The 23,795-nt window shown below is 44.8% G+C and overlaps 1 protein-coding gene across 2 annotated transcripts in view; it reads left to right on the top strand.

Moving 5' to 3' along the window:
- The window catches only part of ABTB3 (ankyrin repeat and BTB domain containing 3), a gene marked incomplete at its 5' end in the record, with an annotated part of 310,688 nt that overhangs the window by 183,104 nt on the left and 103,789 nt on the right, over positions 1 to 23,795 (top strand). For both annotated transcript variants that reach the window (XM_081248697.1, XM_081248696.1), the window contains 2 exons: positions 7,265 to 7,414; positions 19,405 to 19,609. In XM_081248697.1, the coding sequence (XP_081104823.1) occupies positions 7,265 to 7,414; positions 19,405 to 19,609 (355 nt within the window). The remainder of the gene's footprint in view (positions 1 to 7,264; positions 7,415 to 19,404; positions 19,610 to 23,795) is intronic.

Genomic DNA, 23,795 nt, shown 5'->3' with positions numbered 1-23,795 from the left:
TCATATTCTTTTAAGGTTGGCATGCTTATTCCTCCTGTGTACTTCAGCCTCCATGGATGGACATGTTATTGAACCCATTCCTGAAAATTCTCCATCTTTGTGTTTTCTACCTCTTATTTATTTTGATGGTTTGGCTTCAGACTTCCTAAGAACTTTCCCTTTGAATGTAATTCATTATGGGGCGGGGCGGGGGGACAGGGCATGGAAATGAACCATGGTCTGGATGTATCCTAATTGGAGTACGGCATACCTCTCACAGATGAATGTGCTTGCCAAGCCAGTCCTGAATTTGTTTCCCACTGGCAAGTCTCTTAAAATAAAAAGGAATTTTTTTTCCAAGCCACTTGTGCAAACATTTTTTAAAAATCTGATAACTTCCTATCTTGTTTCTTAATAAACTGAACAGTAAAAGAAAACACTCTGTCACCGTGTTATTGAATTTCTAAATCTTTACCTTCAAAGAACTTCACTTAGATTATTAGCAAACATTTCTCCACCCCCTTCATTGTGACAGGTTGTCCATGTAGATTATCCCATTACAGCCTCCCAACCATGCTAGGAGGTAGATAGTATCAAACATGTTACAGAGGGAGAAACAGAGGCTCAGAGAGCCAAGTCGCAAGCCCCAGGCCACACAGCTGGAAGACGGCAAGGCGGGAATCTGAACCCAGCCAGGTCTGTCCGGTGCCAGTTCAAGGGCTGGTCTGCTGCACCCCAGCTGCTTCCTTCCCATTTCTTAAAGCTGGGACTGGTGCCAGGATGCTCCACTTTAAATTCTGGGGATAACTTAGCAGAAAACAAAGCCTAGCCTGGCAAGCAGGACATAGGAGTGTCTGTTCCCTTCTCACAGCCAGAGACAGGCAAGGCAGAACCCCAGCCTGGGCCCAGGGTGCCAAGACCTACATAGCCTCCTCCTCCATCACTACCGTCAACATCAAGGGGAGAATGGATGAGTGCTGATAGCTGTCTTATTTGGTTTTCTCTCGGTGGGTAAATAGCATCCTAGTCCAGTGATAGCATGGAGACACAGAGAAAAGCTGAGAGGAGAAAAAGGATGGCGCGGTTATATTTGCCAAGGAGGCATCCAATCATATAGGAAGGTAGGCATTCAGGGAGGCAGAATTGCCCTGATCGCCCCATCAGAGACAGAATGCCAGATGTGGTTGGTCCAGGGGCCCACCCAGAGGAGCAGTTTTCATATTTTCTGTTCTAAATGCCCTAACCAAAAAGTTGTCTGTCTCCAGTCGCACAAGGTTTTGGAAAGATGATCTGCAAGACTATTTGAATCCAGACATTAAATAAACAAAACTGCACATTTGTGGGAACAGGCCATTTAGTAGACGCTTACTATAGGCTGGAGGCCTTAAATATTTATCTAGTTTAATCACTGCAATAAACTGATGCAGTAGATATTTTAACCCCTCTTTGCAGACACAGAAGCTGACTGGGGATCTGGGAAGTGCTTTGTCCAGGTTGTCCAGGGGACTGGGGCAGGACTGGAGCCTGGCTCTGTCAAGAGCCCATGGTCATGCCTGGCCCCTCTGTCCCACCTACAGCCAGTCAGTCCCAGGTTGCTTATGGCTGGAAATGTGGACATTCAAAGGCATTGGTTCATCCTCTTTTAGCACTGGCCAACCCCTTTGAAAATGTGAATGGATTTTCCCTTAGACAATGTACAACCCACCCCAAAGTAATAGGTTTCAGTAAGACCATGACCCCTTCAACATAGTGGACCCTCCCCTGTGATCACCTGCTCTCCAGGGGAATTATTTCCTTTAGGTCCAAAGTCATATTTGAACCTTAGGTTCCCCCTGTTTTTTTTTTTTTTTCTCTTGTGATACGCGGGCCTCTCACCACTGTGGCCTCTCCCGTTGAGGAGCACAGGCTCCAGACGCGCAGGCTCAGCGGCCATGGCTCACAGGCCCAGCCGCTCCACGGCACGTGGGATCTTCCCGAACCGGGTCACGAACCCGCGTCCCCTGCATCGGCAGGCGGACCCCCAACCACCGCACCACCAGGGAAGCCCCAGGTTCCCCCTGTTTTCAAACTTGAATCTTGATCACCAGGCTGTGACTGTCCTTGGCTCCAGTAATGGAAATTGATGAGTGGTCCAAAACGGAGACCTGCAGCTAACACTAAAATATGATACTGGGACCTTCTTAAAGACCTAGTTGATTTTTATACAAAAAAATAAATGACTCTAGTTTATGTGTGTACTCCATATAAAGTCTTCAAAACAAAAGAAAAGAAAAAAAAGGAAAACCCTGGTGTATAATCTTTGCATAATAGATTAATTATAGATTTCCCAAATCCTAGTACTCTAGCTTTCAAAGCTTCTTGAAATTATATTTATATGTAAAATAAATTTTTTACATTTATATGTAAAAATTTATATCTTTACATACATAAATAAAAAATTATATTTTCACATTTAAATTTCATAACCCTCTAAAAGAAGGAGGAATAATTCTGAGGGAAATTATTTATTCTTATGATGAAGCATAAAGTAGTCCAAAGCTGGGCTTATACACAGTAAATGACTTTCATCTCAGTTAACATATGTCGAGCACATACTATTACTCAGCACATGCAAAGTAAGTTCTTTAGTACACATTGTCTCACTTCATCCCCACCTGCAGCAGCGCCATGAGGGAGGCAAGGCCATTCCTATCACTCCCATTTCACAGAAGAGGAAACTGAGGTCCAGAGAGGCTCTGTGACCTGCCCAAGGTTAAACATAGGTGGGAAGTGGCAGAGCCAGGACTGAAGCTCTGGGTTCCAGACTCCACGTCCCGTTTGCTTGTGCCTCAACCAACATGTGAAGCAATGTTTCAGATACAGGCCTGGGATAAGAACTTGCTGCACGTAATGCAATTACCAAGAAAGCAAGCCTGTGAGCACATGTCAGGGCCATTTGTACTTCATCCTCCCTGACATTCAGGGCTCACTCACAGGTCTCCTTTGCTGTGAAGCCCCTGATCACCACCCCATCTCCCAGCGGAGGCCCTCATCCCCTGAACGTTGGGTCACTTGTCACACTGGGTCGTGGTCATTGGTGTCATTTGCCTTGAGCACTTTTAAGGGTAGTAAATCTCTGAATTAAGAGTCAGGAACGTCAGAGGTGTCAGATGAGGGATTGGCCCAACATTCATTGCCGTGGCAACGGCTACTTGCCTTGGCCTCTGACCAGATGTCTGGGCAGGTGAGCAAGCAGGAGGGAACAAAGATGACTCAGGGCGTCCCTGCCTGGGGTGATCGGGGGCATGACTCAGCTGTTAAGAGAAAAGGACAGGCAGGAGGCCGGCCTTGGATGGTGGGCATTTCTGTGAAGGTCTTGTCTTTCCTGAAAAGCTGAGGGTTCCTGAAGTGCAGGGATCGCCTCTCAGCCATCTCTGCGTCCCGTGTGGAGCCCGGCCCAGCGCTAAGTAGTGTCCAGTAAATCGTCAATCTGTATTGTCCAATTAATGCCAAGTTGTGAGCTGGCCCAGCCCACAGTGTCTTTCAAACTGCCAGTCGTGACCCACTAGTGGACCATGAAATCACTTCTGGTGCTGCAGACAGCATTTTTTATTGATAAGATAGAAAAGAAGTGAAAAGAAAAAAAATGAGAGTGCCTCATACATAGTAAGGATCAGTGTTATTTTTCGTGAACTTTTTTCATGGAAAACATGAAAAAGTGTGTGTAGTAGTAGTGGTGGCGATGGTGTGTGTGTGTGTGTACTGGGTCATGATGTAAAATACATTCTTTTTTTTGTAGTTTTTAAAAATTTTTATTGGAGTATAGTTGCTTTACAGTATTGTGTTAGTTTCTACTGTACAGCAAAGTGAATCTGCTATATGTATACATATATCCCCCCTTTTTTGGATTTCCTTCCCATTTAGGTCACCACAGAGCACTGAGTAGAGTTCCCTGTGCTATACAGTAGGTTCTGATTAGTTATCTATTTTATGCATAGTATCAGAAGTGTATATACTGTATCAATAGTGTATATACTGTACCAATCCCAATCTCTCAATTCATCCCACCACCACCCCTTTCCCCCTTGGTATCCATACACTTGTTCTCTATGTCTGTGTCTCTATTTCTGCTTTGTAAATAAGATTGTCTATACCAATTTTTTCAGATTCCACATATATACGTTAATATACGATATTTATTTTTCTCTTTCTGACTTACTTCACTTTGTATGACAGTCTCTAGGTCCATCTACGTCTCTACAAATGACCCAATTTTGTTCCTTTTTATGACTGAGTAATATTCCATTGTATATATGTACCACATCTTCTTTATCCATTCCTCTGTTGATGGACATTTAGGTTGTTTCCATGTTCTGGCTATTGTAAATAATGCTGCAATGAACACTGGGGTGCATGTGTTTTTGAATTATGGTTTTCTCAGGGTATATGCCCAGTAGTGAGATTGCTGGGTCATATGGTAATTCTATTTTTAGTTTTTTAAGGAACCTCCATACTGTTCTCCACAGTGGCTGTACCAATTTACATTCCCACCAGTAGTGCAAGAGGGTTCCCTTTTCTCCACGCCCGCTCCAGCATTTATTGTTTGTAGATTTTGTGATGATGGCCTTTCTGACCAGGGTGAGGTGATATCTCATTGTAGTTTTGATTTGCATTTCTCTAATGATTAGTGATATTGAGCATCTTTTCATATCCTTGTTGACCATCTGTATGTCTTCTTTGGAGAAATGTCTATTTAGGTCTTCGGCCCATTTTTGGATTGGGTTTTTTTGTTATTGAGCTGCATGAGCTGTTTGTATATTTTAGAGATTAATCTTTTGTCAGTTGCTTCATTTGCAAATGTTTTCTCCCATTCTTAGGGGAGAAAACATTTGCATTTTCTCCCATTTTTGTCTTGTTTTTGGTTTCCTTTGGTGTGCAAAAGCTTTTAAGTTTAATTAGTAAAATACATTCTTATTGAGTCTAAAAATTTTGAAAAACAATGGTTAGAGAACAATCTCAGTAACTTAACTTGATCAGCTTCCTGATTATAGGAACATTAAAATCTAATAGTCATTTGCATTGTTCATCCATATATTCATTATTCATAAAAAAAAAACTACTATGGTTGCCTTCTCCACCGTGTCAGCCTGTTAGGTGTGAAGATGAAACATTCAGAACAAGTGACTGGTTCAGTGTGACTGGAGCCACTAATTAGGCAGCAGGGGCCAGAGGAGGTGTGTGTTGGGTGCCACCTCACGCCTGCCCATCTTCAAAGGAGAAGCCTTTGGTTTGGTTTTTTTTTTTTTTACCATCTTTATTGGAGTATAATTGCTTTCCAATGTTGTATTAGTTTCTGCTGTATAACAAAGTGAATCAGCTATACGTACACATATATCCCCATGTCCCCTCCCTCTTACGTCTCCCTCCCACCCTCCCTATCCCACCCCTCTAGGTGGACACAAAGCACCGAGCTGCTCTCCCTGTGCTATGTGGCTGCTTCCCACTAGCTATCTATTTTACATTTGGTAGTGGATATATGTCAGTGCCACTCTCTCACTTCGTCCCAGAGGAGGCTTTGTTTGCTGAGATTTTGTGTTTCGAGCAGGGTGAGAAGTGGACTTGAATTTTTTTTTTAAACATCTTTATTGGAGTATAATTGCTTTACAAAGGTGTGTTAGTTTCTGCTTTATAACAAAGTGAATCAGTTATACATATACATACGACCCCATATCTCTTCCCTCTTGCGTCTCCCTCCCTCCCACACTCCCTATCCCACCCCTCTAGGTGGTCACAAAGCACTACCAAACGTAAAATAGATAGCTAGTGGGAAGCAGCCACATAGCACAGGGAGATCAGCTCTGTGCTTTGTGGACTTGAACTTTGACTTTTGTGTTCTGTCTGTCCCCTCACCCTGACAGTTGGCTTAAATAATTCAGCACCTGTATATTGATACTGCTTTATTGTACCCCAGTTGTTTTGTCACTGGCAGTCTTGTTTCTCCAGTGAGTTTATACTTGAATACGTCTTCTGCTTCTTTTCCATCTCCTAGCAGGATTGGGAATACTGTAGGCATTCAATAAGTGCTTCCTACTTATTGACAACTACTTTTGTTCGGGTCCCTGCTAAGATATCCCTTTATTCCTCATCTTCTCTTACCATAGAGCATGTGTCATTTGGCTTTGTGGTTATGTGTGTAACAGTCCATCTCCTTCACTTAGACTGTGAGCCCATTGAGAACAGGGAGTATGTGTATTCTGTCCATCACTGTATCCTCAGCCCCTAACTTAGCACAATGCCTGCCTTGTTTATTGTCTCCTCAGTGATTGACACTTGGTAGGTGTATCTGTTAGTTATCACCATAATAATGCTGAGTAGCAAATAACCCCAGTGACATATTAAATTAGCATTTGCTTTTGTGGGGCAGCTCTAAGCTGCAGATTGTTACTGCATTGGCTCTGTCTGTCTCTCACCTTTCTTAGACCAGCAGGCTAATCAGGGTGTGTTTTTCTCATAACAATGGCAAAAACACGAAAGAGCAAGTTCAGCCACACAGGTGCTTTTCAGGCCTTTGGTTCCGTCATGTCTCTTAATATACCTTTGGCCAAAGTTGGTCAAGCCCAAAGTCAAGGAGCAAGAAAGCGCACTCTGCCTATGGAGGCTGGGGAGGATATGGGAACAGTGATTATTTCTGAATAATCAACCAAAGTAAGTTCTCAGGTTCTCAATAAATGTTCATGGAATGGAAAGGATGGGATGAAAATAATTGGATTCCAGGGATTTCCCGTGGGTATTCACCGTACAAGTTACAAAAGTCCATGGGGACTTTTCACCTCCTGACATATAGCTCTACGGAGAAAGCCAGGGCCTTGTCTAACAGGTAACAGCCCAGCCACCCAGAGTTAAATTTGCTGCGCAAGTAAAGCAAGCTCTCAGAAGAATCCCAGCAGAAACTTCCTCCAGGGCTCTCTGGGAGGCAACTGCCTCTGGGACAGACAGTGGGACAGTGACAGCTGGGTTCTCTGCGTGGAAGGAATCCCTGCCAGGTCTGAGGAGATGATGTTCTTTTGTGTCCTTTGGAAACGTGTGCATAGAGACGGATGCCACCATGTTTGTTAAAATCAGCAAAAGACCTTTTAAAAGACCTAGACATCATTTCTAAGAGGATTCAGAGCCTTGGTTCCCATGTTGGCTTTGTGGTGCCAGCCCCGGTGCGGTTTGAGGCTGTGCAAGGTTTTGCACGCCTCCTTTGGTTAACTGAACAATAACAATCTACTTTCCTTTCACTCTCTCTCCCCACCAACCATAGGGGTACTCTGCCTGCCAGACAGCCTGAACCTTCACCGAGACCCGCAGCGGACCAGCAAACCGGGAGAGCTGCCCATGTTCAGCCAGTCCGAGCTGAGGACCATCGAGCAATCCTTGCTGGCCACCCGCGTGGGCAGCATCGCGGAACTGAGTAAGTGGACGCTGGTTCTCTCACCCTCTCTGTTCCCAAGCAACCAGCTGCCCTTAGGGCAGTGCTTTGTAACCAGCCTGGGGATTCCTTTTATTGAGCAACTGCTGTGTACACACACCTGTGCTGATGGCCGTGGTGAAGGCAGCAGCTCTGGAATCAGGCAGACTGGTAAAGTTCCTGGCTCGGCCTCTGATGTAGGTCAAGTTCCTACCCTTTTCTGAGCCTCAATTTCCTTTTCTATAAAATAGAGAAAACGATAATACTCAATAGTTGTCGCGATTTAGCAAGCTAATGCCCATAAAGGGGTTCACCACGGTGCCTGGCACCCAGTAAGTCCTGCAAATGCTATTAATTTCTACAGTGGGATCACATCTCTCCTCTATTCAGAATCCTCCACGGGCTCTCCATCTGATCCATAGGAAAAGCCAAAGCCCTCAGAATTACATCCAGGCTCGCCCACCTGTATTCCTCAGACATCTTCTTCCACTCTCTCCCAAGGCCCACTTAACTCAGCCACACTGGCCCCTGTTGTTCCTTGGACATAGCAGGCATACCTTAGGGCCTTTGAACATACTGTTCCTTCACCACTCTCATCCTCCAGATATCCACATAGCTTGCTCCCTAGTTATCTTCAAGTCTCACCCAAATGTTACCCCTTAATGAAGCTTTCCCTAACCACCCTATTTAAAATTATAGCACCCTGAGGACCCTAATCCCTCCTCACTGCTTTACCTTTCTTCCCAGCTGTTACCCTATGACATACTCTATTTTTTTTGTTTGTTTTTCAGTAACAGCTCCACTGAGATAGAATTCATATCCAGTTCACCTACTTAAAGTGTATCATCATTCAGTGGCTTTAGGTATATTAACCAAGCTATACAAACATAACCACAGTCAATTTTAGAACATTTTCATCACCCCAACAAGAAACCTGACAACCATTAGCAATCATTCCCCTCCCTCCTTTCCCTAGTCACACTCTATAGTTTACTCATTAATTTTTTTTAATTGTCTGTTTCCTGCTACTAGAATATTTTTTCATGGAGAGTACAGATACTTGTTTTGTTTGTTGTTGTAACCTCAATACCAAGAATACTGCTTGACACATAGTAGGCCCTCAGGAAATATGAAGAAGGAAAGAGAGAGAGACAGACAGAGACAGAGAGACAGCGAGACAGGGGGAGAGAGAGAGAGAGAGAGGGAGAGAAAGAGGCAGAAAGGTGGAGAGAAGAAGGCTGGGGTGTCCCAAGTTTGCGCAATGATTGCTGTGCTTGTATATCCCCTAATTCGGGGCTGTGCTTTCTGAGTCTGGCCAACCAGAGGAAAATGAAACTGTATTTACTTATGATCCAATTGATTGTCAAATGACATAACCGTGTTGTTAGTTCTGGATGGAACTGGAGCATTGATCTCAGAAATGCTAGAGTATGTTAAATTATGAGTTGGTGTGATATTCTAGAAAATTCTGAACTATGAAAGAATTCAGGACCCATAAGGCAACTTGTGCCTCTTCCCCAAAATTCCCTGTACACCCGGGACAAGCATCCACCCTTGAGTATACGACGTGCACCTCTGAAAATGGAAGCAGTAGCCGATTCAAGCCATAGGGGGTCCTTATGGTCACTAGAGTTACTTTCCTGGCACCTGAATTTGGAAATTGTGCTTGCATTCCCATCAAACCCCTGAAGTCATAAGATGCCTCTGATTACAGGGTCTTCCAGCCACTGGTCAGTTGTACGATTGTTCTTAAACTTTTGCCATGGACCCCTTTGGCAATCTGATGAAGCCTATGCACCCTGCCTCAGAATAATATTTTTAAATGCAAAAAATAAAGTGCATAAGTTTATAAAGGAAGCTAATTATATTAAAATACAGTTATCAATATATTTTTACCTCAACTGTGATACAGTAATTCTATGCCTTTTTTATTAGAACGTTATAAAACAAGATCTAGCAGCAGCTCTGATGACCCATTATTTTGAGGTAGTGATGTGTGTGAAGGATATTTTGAGATATCTGCAACAATTGGAATGGGATAAGGAAAGGTCTGCATTTTAACAGCTCCCCAGGGATTCAGATGTAGATGGTCCAAGCAGCTCCCCTGGGGAAACATCTCAAAGAAGAAATGCCATACTGTTTGGGACTCTGCAAATTTCCAAGACATGCCCGTGACCTTGGAAAGGCCAAATCTGGCTACAGGGTTGGTTCATGTCTGTGTGGGCGCAACCTGGGAAGAGGTCCCCACGCATTCTTCGCTGGGGTCTCAAAAGTTTGTCCGGCGATATTTTAAGGGCCCCTCCTAGCACCTGGGCTGGGGCCCTGCTCAAATCCGGTTCTTCTCTTGGAGGAAAGGATTTGCTAAGCAAATCTGCACTTCACCTAAGCAGGCAGCACGCAGGAGTGGCTTGCCACATAAATTGTTTCTAAGGACAATTTGCTCTGTAAATTAAATGCTGTCATTTTCTTTGAATGTTGACTTTCGCATATGAATTGTTGGCACACAGATGGGTGCTGCTAATTACGAATAGGTTCCCTACGTTCATTAAGTCAGCCCTGTAGAACGTGTGCGCAGTAGCACGTTGATCAGCCACACCAGCGACAGAAGGTAATAAAATTGCCTTCTTTTCTGATCTGACTATAATTTAGACTGGCTTGCTCTGTGGTCTGAATCAATACAGCCTTGCTCTCTCTGTGTACATAGAGAGCTGTTCTTCATATTCAAAGGTTACTCTGCCAGTGTGGATTCCAGAAACCACTGTTGTTCCAGCAAAGGCGAGATGGAAATAGTTCGTTCCCAGCCATCCCTGCTCTTCTTGAACCAGGCTGTTCAGGGTTGAGGGCAGGGCCCCTGACTATGGCCTTCTTCATAGCCAACAATAATAATAGCAGCCCTGATACTGTTGACCTGGTGATCTATGAAAAATCTACATGAGCTATTTCCAGTGTAACCACTATTATCCACACAGAGGTGGGCAGGAAGGAAGGGGACAACAACTTGTCTAAGATCAACCTGTGAGCTGATGGCTGGAATTGAGTCCAGTTCTCAAGGCAGAACTTTCACCACTAGGCCTGACTCCCAGTCTCTGGGGGAAGCCCAGCTGTTTCTATATGATACAGGTGGAATGAGAGTCCGCCTCCGTAAGATCATCATGTTTGTCAGATCTGTGTTCCTTCCAGGTCTGAGGATCGCAGTTTGCTCTGTAGGATGTATTGGGGATGCTCTCCTCAAAACTAAACTGGAGACATGAGAATTCACAAAGGTTACCTAGTATCTCACCAGCACCTAGATGGCAGGACCCCCCTGCCCGCTGAGACTTCTGCCTGTATTCCCCCTGCTTCTATCCTCAGGGCATCTTATTAGAATCCAGAACTGTCTTGATCAGTGGTGATGTCCAGAGCACTTTCTTTGTCCAGCCTGTTATGGCTTGGGGTGGAAATATATCCACTACTTCCGGACCACCTACTGCATGCCAAGTGCTTTAAATATATTAAAGGTATTTTTATTCTCATTTCATAGATAAGAAAACTAAGACCTGGAAGGATAAATGTTTTGCCCAGAGCCACACAGCTAGGAAGTGGCAGGGTCACATTTCAAACCATTTTTCTTTTTCTACTTTTCTGCATCCAGTTCAGCTTTGCATTTTAAGCAACTAACACATCGCCTGTAGCTTAGGAAATATCTGTTGAATGTCAAATGAATACATGAATGACCCACAGTGAACTAGTCTGTGAAACAAAAGCTGAAGAAAATGCTACAGAGGAAGAGAACTCTTAATGAAACTCTTGTCAAATATTAAACTGAATTTTGAACTCAGAGAACTAGAGCTGAATCTCTGTATGTCAAATTATTTGAATGAGAAGCTAAATCAGGAGACCACAAAAGTCCACAGACTGACACAAGCCTGGGGATTCTTAACTGTGAGCCCGAGGAAATTCGCAAGGCAATGCTTAGAGTCTGGTGGGCAGACCAGGTCTTCTTACCTGAACCAGGTCAGGAGTAGGTCTGGGGAAAGCTGGTCTGTCCCGTCTCCTCCATTGAGGCCACAAGGAAAGCAGAGGCTCTGGCTGTTCTCACTTTTTTTTTTGAGAGAACAGAAGTTAAGGCTACTTTATTTTATTTTATTGGTTTTCTTTTTTTTTTTTAATTTTTATCAGGGTATAGTTGATTTACCATGTTGTGTTAGTTTCATTTGTACAGCAAAGTGAATCAGTTATACATATACATATATCCACTCTTTTTTTTTTTTAGGTTCTTTGCCCATATAGGCCATTACAGAATATTGAGTAGAGTTCCTTGTTCTATACAACAAGTTCTTACTAGTTATCTATTTCATATACAGTAGTGTGTGTATGTCAGTCCCAATCTCCCAATTTATCCCTCCCCTCCTTATCCCCTGGTAACCATAAGTTTGTTTTCTACATCTGTGACTCTACTTCTGTTTGGTAAATAAGTTCATTTGTACGCTTTTTTTTAGATTCCACATATAAGCAACTTCATATGATATTTGTCTTTCTCCGTCTGACTTACTTCACTTAATGTGACAATCTCTAGGTCCATCCATGTTGCTGCAGATGGCATTATTTTGTTCTTTTTGATGGCTGAGCAGTATATACCACTGTATATATGTACCACATCTTCTTTATCCATTCCTCTGTACCAACTCGACTCTGCATTTGGTCCCATCAGTCCCACAGTTGTGTCCTCCAAGATCTTGTTGCAGCCCGTCTGCCCGACATTCCCTGCCTTGCCCCCAAGCTCCCAATTAAAACTGCATTGGAGAGTCATTAATTAGAGTAATTGCTTTCTGCTGTTTAAAGGGGAAAAAATGAGGGCTTCATCACAAATGCCTCTTTCTGTTTTCTTTTCACACTAAACTGTGAACTTGTTGTTCCCACTCAATGAGTTCCTCAAAGTGGGGCCATTAATTTACAACTGTGCATAAAAAGGTTTCTGGGTTGTCTCCCCTTGGTGTCACCAGAAAGAAAAACAGCCCTTATTGCTTGGGAAAGGTGGTCTTTCGGATGCAAATGGGATCTTTTCAGAAGGCCCTGCTGCCTCCAGCTCCTAGAATGTACTTGTGACCTTTTCAGGTGGTCAAGTGGCCACTGGCCTCTTGGTATTTCTTGAATGTTCCACTCCACCACAGGGCCTTTGCACGTGCTCCTCCCTCTGCCTAGAAAGCTTTTCCCTTGATTTTTACAAAGCTCCTCCCTCATTTCATTCAGGCCTCTGCTTAAATGTCACCTCCTCAGAGAGGCCCTCCTATGACAGCCCCACTCACTTAACCCTCCCTGCATCACTGCTTTCTATACACACTTCCTGCTTTAATTTTCTTCATAGCACTTAGCACCACCTGACATACTATATATTTGTTTATTTTCTGTCCACCTCACCAAGACTGTAAACCCCATGAGAGCTCAGACTTTTTTTTAACATCATTGACTGTATCCCCAGTGCTTAGAACAATGTCTGGCACATGGTAGGATGCAATCAATATTTGATGAATGAATGAATGCATGAATGCTAAGTTTCCTGCTGGACCCAGAGTTCAGTCTTCCTTTGTCCATCCCTGTTTCTCCAGCTCTCCTTCTCCTTTAAAACAAATCTCTCATTACTTTGTACTGGGCTATACATGGTCTTTCGTTTTTTCAAGGGGAGGAGTTTCAGTGAGGCAAGTTAAACCGCAGTTTATGATGCTGGGGAATGCCTTGGCTTCCTTATCTTTGCTGTGTGACCTAGGGCAAGTGACGTGATCACTCGGATCCCCAGGGATCTGTGAAAAGAGGGTGATCATACCTCCTACCCCAGGGTTGTGTGAGGTTTTGAAGACGTACTATAGTAAGTGGTCTTTGACCGAGGATGAAGAGCGGGGAAGGAATTGAAGGTGCTATCACAGTGTAGGTTTTGGCAGAAGGAGCCCATGTTGGAAGGTGCAGTCCTTTGTCTCAGGGGGATCCCACTGGCATGCAGGAAGACGGCTTAGAGGGAGCTCCACTGATAGCTTGAGTCTGGCAGGTCAGAGCAGCGTTTCCCAAAGGGTTGCATGGGAGATGATTGTAGGTGATACGCAAAACACTTTCTATTTTTAATTGCTATGAATTTTTCATGGGTACTAGAAAAATATTGGTTTTCCTTTTATGGCACTGATATGAAGGTTCCTTTTAAAATGAATTTATTGTGTGAAAGAATGAGCCAATTTAAAGAAAAATATTAAGTAAATAAACTGTACCTGCTGCACACAGCTATGTGAGAATCCATGATGCTGATTCTCAAATGGCTGACATTTGGAAAACCTGGTTATAAGCGGGTTCTCAAGTAGGTTCCTAGAACCAAACTCCAGACACCCAAACTCAGTGCAGCTAGTGACAAGTGGATTTGTTGTTTTGGGTTCATGAAGCTGACAGGTGAAGCAGCAGATAGCACATACATAGAGTGGGATTTGAAATAGAGCTTGTGATTCCAAAATCCCCGTGCCAATTCCATCTCCTATGGCCAGCCCTCATCAGAGACATCCTTTCGGCCGCTGATCCAGAGGCTCGGCTGATAACAATGATGATGATGATAATGATGTGATGATGATGGTAGTGATAATGATGAAGATAGAAATGATGGTGATGAAGATGATAATGAAAGTGATGATGATGGTGGTCATGATGATGGACAAGATGGTGATGGTGAAGATGATGATGGTGGTGATGATGATGATGTGATGATACAAAGTAAAAGAAATAGTGCTGAATACTTATTATATACACTTAGCATGTGCCAGACCCTATTCCAGGTGCTTTAAGTGATTTGTGATTGCTTCATTTCATATTATGAGTTAGGCACTATTATCATCTCCATTTTTCAAATGAAGAAACCAATGCTGGGTACTTTATACCATGTTATCAATTTAATCCACACAACAAATTCACAAAGGTCGTAATCATCCCCGTATACAAAGAAGTTAACTCACCCAAGATCATGCAGCTGGCAGTGGCAGGTTGGAGACTCAGACTCAGACAGTCTGACTCCAGAGAGCTTGTCCCTAACCACTACACTACACTGCTCCTCCAAGAACAGGACAATGAATGAGTCATATCTCTGCCTGTGAAGCTTAGTAGGGGAAGTAGATGTGTGGGCACTTAAAACACATCTGAATTAAACAAGTAATATGTTCGACTTTATTAGCAGGTGTTGTGTATACACAGGGGAATGGGAAGTTGATTCTTATCTGTGGCATCCTGGAGGGCTCCAGGGAAGAAGTGGCATTTGATCACAGCCTTGAAGGTCGTCAGTAGTTGAGAGGATGAAGCGGGGGGGGGCACCCTAAGATGAGAAAACAACAAGAGCAAAAGCAAAAGCAGGGAACCTGTAAGTGCAGGGTGAGCTGAACGATGCTCTGAGGAGATGGTTAGCCCAATCAAGGCCAAAGCCTTCCCAGGGTCTTGGGGAACTTGAGGGGTGATGCACTGCCCCAAAACATGGATCCTCTTCTCATCTCCACTCCATTTTGATTTTCTTATTTTGAGCTTTTTTATGAGTGCTTTCAAGAAAGACAGAGGGGGACTCTCCTGGTGGTCCAGTGGTTAAGACTTCACCTTCCAATGCAGGGGGTGCAGGTTCAATCCCTGGTTGGGGAGCTAAAATCCCACATGCCTCCTGGCCAAAAAACTAAAACATAAAACAGAAGCAATACTGTAACAGCTTAAATGTACCCCAACCTGACCCTAGATGGAAGGTATAAGAAATTTAACCACCACCTCGGTAAGCTTATTATTCTGATAATACCAAATAGCACATGCCATAATTCAAAATTCAGAAATGACAGAAAAGTTGGAAGGGAATGTCACCCGCAATCCCACTAGGCAGAGAAATCCTTGGTCAACATTTTGCTTTTTTTTTTCTCCTGGTATTTACTCAGAGCGTATTTTTTAATAACATAATCCTGATCACACTCTATGCAGTTTTGAATTTCACTTTTTTCCCCACTTACCATTTTAACACAAAGCTTTTCATCATTTATTGCCACTCTATGTAAACATTTTTAGTAACTGATTAAGTTTTATCACATACCAGAGTTTATTTAACCATGCTCTGATTTTCAAACATTTGTTTCTTTGTCAAATTTTGGACCCTGTAAATAAGGTTTGGGTGAAAATCCTTGTGCATGAAGATTTTGCTGCATTTTGGATTCTAACATTGGGACAGCGTCCCAGAAATGGAATTACTGAATCAAGGGAAAGGAGCATACATTAACACCTTGGCTACATAATGCCAAATGGCCCCATCATAGACTTGGAGCTGGCCACAGATGCAGCAGGATGTCTCTGAAAGAAGGACTCAGGTCAGTGTAGGGTGAAGAGCACAGACATTAGAGTTAGACAGACCTGGGTTGGAATTTTATCTCTGCCTTGTGACCTTGAGCCTCAGTTTCCTTATCTGTAAAACAGGATTTCTCAACCTGGGCATTATTGACATTTGGGCTAAATTCTTTCTTGTGGGGACTGATCTGTGCATTGTAGGATGTTTAAGAACATTTCTTTCTGCTACCCATTAGATGCAGTAACAGCCCCCCGGACATGACACCAGAAAGATATTGCCAAACATCCCCTGGGAGGCAAAATCACCCTGGTTGCAGATCACTGCTCTAAAGCTAAAATAATATAAACATACCCTATAGAGCCTTGTGAGGATTAGAAACAATGCACATGAAGTGCTTTTTCACAGTGCCTGGTATAGGGTAGGCGCTCAATGAATGGCAGCTGGGTCTGTTGCTCAAGTAGAGCCATGTTTCTCCACATTTTCCATCTGCAGGTCCCCTGGGCATCTTCCCTGCCCACCTGCCACTGAAAGAGAATTTCCTTCTCTGATTCTTTTTTGAGGTTCTTGCATATATTTTCCTGCTGTGGCAAATGGAGAGAAGGAGGGTCAGACTCTAGGTTAGGCTTGATAAGAGGCAGAGGGGTGTAGCGAAGCAAACCTTCCCCCCACCCCGCCCCACTGCTATCTGTTTAACTCCTGCATCACCGTTCAGATACGAAGCTTAGTGGATTGTACTCTGGTTAGGTCGTCTTGATGAGGCCTTAGGACTCTGGCAACATAGAAGTTTCCTTTCCTCTGACAACTCCTATCAGAAATAGTGGTCACTTGGAATCTTGCCTCAAGAAGGATTTTTTTTTTTTTTTTTTTTTTTTTGCGGTACACGGGCCTCTCACTGTTGTGGCCTCTCCCGTTGTGGAGCACAGGCTCTGGACGCACAGGCTCAGCGGCCATGGCTCACAGGCCCAGCCGCTCCACGGCATGTGGGATCTTCCCCGACCGGGGCACGAATCCGTGTCCCCTGCATCGGCAGGAGGACTCTCAACCACTGCGCCACCAGGGAAGCCCAAGAAGGATTTTTAAGGCTGCATCTACACTTAGTGGATAAGGGTTCTGTGATTGACTAAGCATGTCTGCCATGGGCATGGAAGAGAAAGGGGAATATTTGCCATTTCCACCCGCAGGTGAGACCTCATCTCCATAGTCTCACTCCCACAGAGGGGCTGAATGGTCCTCTTGTCAATCTTCTTTTGAGGAAGTGGCCCTTTTCCTCAGATAGGAAATGGGAACCTAGAAGGCAGGCCCTGGGCCTTCAGAGGAGAAACTCCTGCCTCTCACTGAGCCTCACTTTCTTGGGTTTGGATTTTAGGTAAAAAGTGTCATGTTAAAAAGTACAGCTGGGGCTTCCCTGGTGGCACAGTGGTTGAGAGTCCGCCTGCCTTTGCAGGGGACACGGGTTCGTGCCCCGGTCCGGGAAGATCCCACATGCCGCGGAGTGGCTGGGCCCGCGAGCCATGGCCGCTGGGCCTGTGCGTCCGGAGCCTGTGCTCCGCAACGGGAGAGGCCACAACAGTGAGAGGCCTGCGTACCTCAAAAAAAGAAAAAAAAAAAAAGTACAGCTGGATGGCAGAGAACTGGTGGGCTCTGCAGGCTTGGTTTCAGCTGAGCAATGAAGGATTGGGAATGGGGGCTTTAAACTCCAGTAAGAGTTGATGTTTCAGTCATGAGTCTGAAGGCAGAATTCCTTCCTCTTCAAGGTCCTCTATCTTTTCTCCTAAGGCCTTCCTTCAACTGACTGGATGAGACCCACCCACATTATGGAGGGTAATCTGCTTTACTGAAAATCTGCTGATTTAAATGTTGATCCCATGTAAAAAATAGCTTCACAGCAATATCTAGTCTAGTGTTTGACCAGCCAACTGGGCACCGTAGCCTAGCCCAGTTGCCACATAAAATTCACCATCACAGATATCTTAGAGGAGTGTGCAACACCTCCCACTGTGCATGAGGTGATTTCCAGTGGGACAGGGGGAGTGCCTTAAATAACATTGGTCATGGGAGTGACTCTTTTAAATTCTATTTTAATTCTAATTGCTTTCAGAAGAAAGGCCCCACTTGATATGAGCCCCTAACAATGTTCTCACTCATTATTTATAACAGTAGAAAGCAGGACCAGAATTCAGCTATAAATTAATTATGCTGTTTCCTTTTCATCAAGTTAACTTTCACAATGACCTTCTGTTTATGACAGGTGATACTGATTTTCCGTTTATGGCAGTGACATAATGTTTCCTTTTAGATATATGTATTGTAAAAAACAAAAGGAGTCCATTGAAGATTAAGTACATAATGGTACGGGTGGTGTTTGGATACAGCTACATTCACGAAGCCTGCTCACAAGCAATCCAAGTTTGATAAACACCATCTTAGCCAAGAAAAGTCGGGGCTTCAGGCCCAGCCAGCATCCCACAGGAGGATCTTCCCTCCATGGCCAATCTGGGAGCATGCAGCTTTGGTTTGATTAAGGAGAAGGCTGGTTTCCTTCTGAGAAAGTGTAAGAAAGACCAGAGTGCTCTCAGGGTTTGCCAGTGCTGAGAAAAGTAAAACATGCCCCTCAAGGAGCACCGTTAAGTGCATGGATTCTGGAGCCAGACTGCCGGGGTCAAATCCTCCCTCCGCTACTCATAGCTGTGCACCCCTGAGAAGTTGTTTAACCTCTTTGAGCCTCTGTTTCCTCATCTGTAAAATGGGTTTATAAAAGAACCTACTTTATAGGGTCTTGTGAGAATCAAATGAATTAGTGCTATCGCATAATAAGTGTCCTTTAGGACTGAGTGGCTGTTGTTGGGAACGACTGACAAAGAAAAAGAATATTGTGACACAGTGCTCTAAATGCTGTACCCAAGAAAGTACAGTGTGATATGAGACACAGGGGAGTGCGGGAGATTCTAGGATGGCTTCCTGGAGAAGTTAATATATAAGCCGATACCTGGATAATCAGTAGGAGTTAGCCTGGAAAAGAGGAGAGAGAGAGGGCTTCCCTGGTGGCGCAGTGGTTGAGAGTCCGCCTGCCGATGCAGGGGACGCGGGTTCGTGCCCCGGTCCGGGAGGATCCCACGTGCCGCGGAGCGGCTGGGCCCGTGAGCCATGGCCGCTGAGCCTGCGCGTCCGGGGCCTGCGCTCCGCAACGGGAGAGGCCACGGCAGTGAGAGGCCCGCGTACCGCAAAAAAAAAAAAAAAAAAAAGAGGAGAGAGAGAATGTTCTGGATAGAGGCAATAGTGTATGCCCAGGCTTAAAGGCAAGTGACAGTTCTTGTGACTGCAAAGAAAGCAGTGCTGGTTATAGCAGAGGATGTGACAGAGGGTGTGTCCCAAGGTGAGGGAGGCCGGAAGCAGACACATACAGAGGGCTTTCTGTGCCTTGTTAGAAACAGTGGGTCCCAGAAGGGCAGGACTGGAGTTATCTTAGCAGCCCTCTGTGCTTGAAACGGTAAGCCCTTGACAGTCGTGTGGTGAATGAACAGATGCTTTCCTCTCTGCTTGATGTGTGGCCTGGAGGTCTCATGGGACCACTCCCATTGAATGAGGGAATCTCAGGATGGAACTCTCTGCCGAGATATCCAGGCACATCTTCTCTGCAAGTCTTGGCTGCCTGAAGGATCTGAAATGTTACTTCTGTCCACAGGTGACCTGGTGTCCCGAGCAATGCATCACCTGCAGCCCCTCAACGCCAAGCACCATGGCAATGGCACCCCCCTGCACCACAAGCAGGGGGCGCTCTACTGGGAGCCGGAGGCCCTGTACACCCTTTGCTATTTCATGCACTGCCCGCAGATGGAATGGGAAAATCCCAACGTGGAGCCCTCCAAAGTCAACCTCCAGGTGGAAAGGTAAGACTTATGTTGGCTTTGGATGGCCAAAGAGAGGGGCTCCCTTCTGGCCAACACCACCTTATGGTGAGTAGGTATTGCCTCCAGGGTGGTACAGGAGTGGGAGAGGAGAGGGATGCTGGGGGTCAGAACTGCCCAGTTTCCAGAAACTCACTGGAGGCATCTAGATGACCTTGAGGGGTTATCAGAGACCTGGGTGGAATCTTTGAAATGGGTTTGCATAGGGCTGGCCCAGTTTGGAATAAAAGTGGCCTGGGTCAGAAGAGAGGGTCTGCAAATCTGCAGGGATGAGGCCTCTGCAGTGCAAGGGGGCTTCCTTGTGAAGGCAGCTTAGGGGGATACCAGCTCCTTGGGTGGGAGATGTTTTATCTTCATCTCATCCGTCTGCCCTGGGGATTCCAGGGGGAAACCATAACATTTGCTCAGCCAGAAGTGGGCCTCTCATGTGGGCAGGAGACAGCATAGAAGTTCCCATGAAGCAGAATTCTTATGGCAGAGAAGGAAGGGAGGGCCCCCTGGAAGAGGAAGCTCCCTCTGACCTGGCTTCTGCTGCTCCCCAGCGCCATCCGTCCACTTCCCCATGCCTCAGCCTCCGCATCTGTAAATGAGTAGCTGCACTCAGCGCTTTCCAGGTTGCCTTCTACCTGGAAAATCCCAAGATTTTCTGAGGATGGTTTCACCCTCTCAGAGGCAAGGCATCCAAACCACCATCAGGAAAGGAGGCTGCCTGGAGGCGTCCCCTCTTCCCCTGGGAACAGGTCCACAGAGATGTGGACCTGTTCCTAAGGGAACATCTCCCCCCAGCATCTCACAAATCAGGCCCCTTCTCCTGTGTACACAGGTTTGTTCACTCTAACTACTGCAGTAGTGATGCTGTTTATCGAGTGGTTAAAGAACAGGCTCTGTGATCCAGACTTCTGGGTTCAAATCCAGGCTCTTCCAATTAAAAGCCAGGGTGTCTTGGAAAAGTGCCTTTAACCTCCCTGTGCCTCCGTTTCTTCATCTACAAAATAGAGGTCCTAAGAATAAATCCTTCATAAGGCTGTTTGAAGATTGAATGCATTGAACAGTGCCCAGCACGTAGTAAGTGCTCAATAAATGTTCCCTTTTATTATTGCTGTTGGAGATCTTATCCGCAAATAGCTGAACAACTCCCAGTTTGGGCTCAATGCACTTTTCTCTGTTAAATGGTTCCAAGTGGTTTTGAAACGCTCACTGGATGCTCTGTTTCTGCCAGGATGGATCGGGCTTAATTGGGCCCCTAAACCATGTCTCTTGGCTTTTCAGTTTAGAGTAGAGAATGGAGGATGAGTGAGACAAAAGTTGACTCTTTTTTTTTTTTTAAATCCCAAGTTAGCATCAATATTTCAATCCAGTCTAGAATTAACTTAATCAGAGGATTACTCATGTCTCCCTCCATCCAGACCAAATCAGTGGGTGCCGTGTACATATTTTCATGTGCCAAATATGCCCAAAGTGGAGAGGTGGCAATGTGCCTGTGGTCCCTGGGCAGAAAACAACCTCAGTCAGACACACCAAGACGTTGCTTTCTATGACTGTGAATCGTGATGGCTGGGAGGATGGAAACTATTGGCCTTGGCCTTTGGGGTACCTAGTTCTTCAGCCCCCATCCCTACCCCAGCAGCCTGTAGAATAGGGCAATGTCTCTGACTCACCTACCCTGCCACTCTTCAATTCCTGCCTCTATGCAGATGACACCCCCTCCATCTCCAGACAGACATCACCACCTCTGAGCTCCAGAACCTGATCCAGCTCAGCCTTCCAGTTTCCACTGTCAAGTCTCACACTCTCAGGCTGGTTCTTCTCAGGGCACCTTATTCTCTTCTGCCCAACACAGCAAATGCGTGTGTGTGTGTGTTTATTGCCTGTGAGCTTCGTAAGGGCACAGAACACATCTGTTTTGGTTGTCACGCCACACCTAATGCCAAGCTCAACATCTGGTGTATATCACAAAGTCAGTAAATATTTGTAGGATGAAAGAAGGGGCCAAATCCATTGATCCAACTGCCTATGGAACATTTCCATCAGGAGTGCCCACAACCACCTCAAAACTAAAGCCAACATCTTTCCCCCCAAACCGACTATTCCTCCTTTCCCCACCACCCCAGTCTCTAAGAATGGCATCACCATCAACCTGGTCACCTTGGTCAGAAAATGGGACTCACCTCACACTACTTCCTCTCCTTCCCTCCTTCCTACAGCCAGCTGGTCAGCAGGTCTCACTGATGCTACGTCTGTGCCGTCTCCCGTTCCTCTAATCCCTCCTCCCCAGATTGCTACCTCACTGCATGGTTCAGTCCCTCGTTCCCTCTTACTGCTATTACTGCATTTGATTTCTAAATGGTCTCCCTGGACGGGAGGCTTAATATTCTCCGAGCAGCTCCATCCTCATGGCCACCAGACTGAAACTTCTAAAATATACATCTCATCGTGTGACATACCCCCCGCCCCCAACTCAACACAGTTGCATGGCTCCCGTTATATTTTCTGTTATGTAGCTTCCATCTTCCCTTCTGGAATCTATTTCAGGACTCAGAGTGTAGTTGAAGTGGCTGTAAGTCTAGGGAGACCATCTGAGGATTCCAGACTTTCTGGGACAAGTTTTAAAGAGGCATGAGCTGCAAGGGGGAGCCGAGTAAAGAGAACATGTCCTAGAATTTGTCAGAGTCAATTATCTCGGTCTTTCCATTCCTCCTTGGCTGAATTTTCAGGGGACCACACAAAGCAGAAAGAACTTGTCATTTTTTGAGTTCTGTTCACTTTGGTCCTCTGGAAGAGTATGGATTTGGGAGTCAGATCAACCTTTGGGTTTGGATCCCGGCTCTGCTTCTTCTAGTTCTGGGACCTTGAATGAGCCATTTCACCCCTATTGAAACTCTTCTCCTCAACTGTGAAATGGGAACAAAACCAGCCTCTTGGGAGTGGTGTAAGCAATGAATTAGATACTGTAGCTAAGACATCCAGTGCCATGCCTGGCACAAGGGGAGCTCCCCTCACCCCCACCAAAAAGGAGCTGATATTGTATATCTTCTTTTTATTTTTATTTTTTGGCTCTAAAATGTTATTATCGTTGTCCCTAAAGAAGCCTGTGTATGATTCCTTCCAGATGAAAAGCTGTTTCTTCCCGTTCCATGATAGGCTAGGCATTGATATTTATTAGCGTCTGAAAATACACAGGGAAGGGCTTCAGAGGAGAGAGGACTCTGTTTCCAGCCAAGTGTTTACAGCAGCTTCATACCAAAACTTACAAACAAGATGTTTCCAGTGGGAGATAAGATTCTAATTTGGAGCTGTTTTTATTTTCTCTTTTTCTGTCTTCTTTTCCCCCCCAAATCAAACAACATTCCCTTGACTCTATCTCTGTTCTGACAAAGTCAAGTAAGGCCATGGTGTTTATATGGTTTTCCATAGACTCTTCAAGAACAGGAGCTGAATATTATGTGCTTTTTGTCCACGCCGAGCAGAAGGCCTGGAACATATTTGTTGACTGAAATACGGATTGTTTTGTGCCTCAAACCATCTCTGCTTGTCAAAAGAGCCTTTCTTGGCTGGAGTACTTGGAACTAGGCCTCCGTATACCATTTGACTCTTTCATGTGGGCATAGCTTTCCAGTTGCTACATTGGTTTTGGATAGCTTCATTTTTCATTGTGGGGTTTTGAAGAAGCTCAGTACCAGTATAAAATTTCTGTAGTTTAAGTTGTTCCAGAACTTTGGCTACTATTTTTTGAGCTTCTGAAATCTTTCAGTCCCTCAAATACTTTATTTAGGAAAAAAAAAAAAACTCAGATAAATTTTGTATGATTATGATTAGGCTATATTTATTTTCCAAATAGTAATGATAAACGTAAACACCTCAGTTTTGAGGATAGGGGTCATGTGAAGCTACTACTATTTTTTAATAGAATCATCTTAAATCTATGACAAAATTTCCCTGCCCCAAATCATTACTGGAAATACTAGTGATTCCTAGATGTGTTTGGCCATGAATGATTTCAGTAATTTGTCACCATAAAATTAAAAGGAGTAGGATAAATAAGAGTGTTTTGTTGCCTGGAGTAACTGGTAATACCCGAGAGGAACAGAGATCAGCTTCAGCTAGAAGACTAGACAGTTAGGTAGTTTTACTCTCCCCAAGTCTCATGGGAAACAAACCAGAATTTACA

The sequence above is a fragment of the Mesoplodon bidens genome, assembly GCF_964165515.1.
Source record: "Mesoplodon bidens genome assembly, chromosome: 11".
Taxonomy (NCBI): domain Eukaryota; kingdom Metazoa; phylum Chordata; class Mammalia; order Artiodactyla; family Ziphiidae; genus Mesoplodon; species Mesoplodon bidens.
This window is presented reverse-complemented; position numbering and strand designations above follow the sequence as displayed.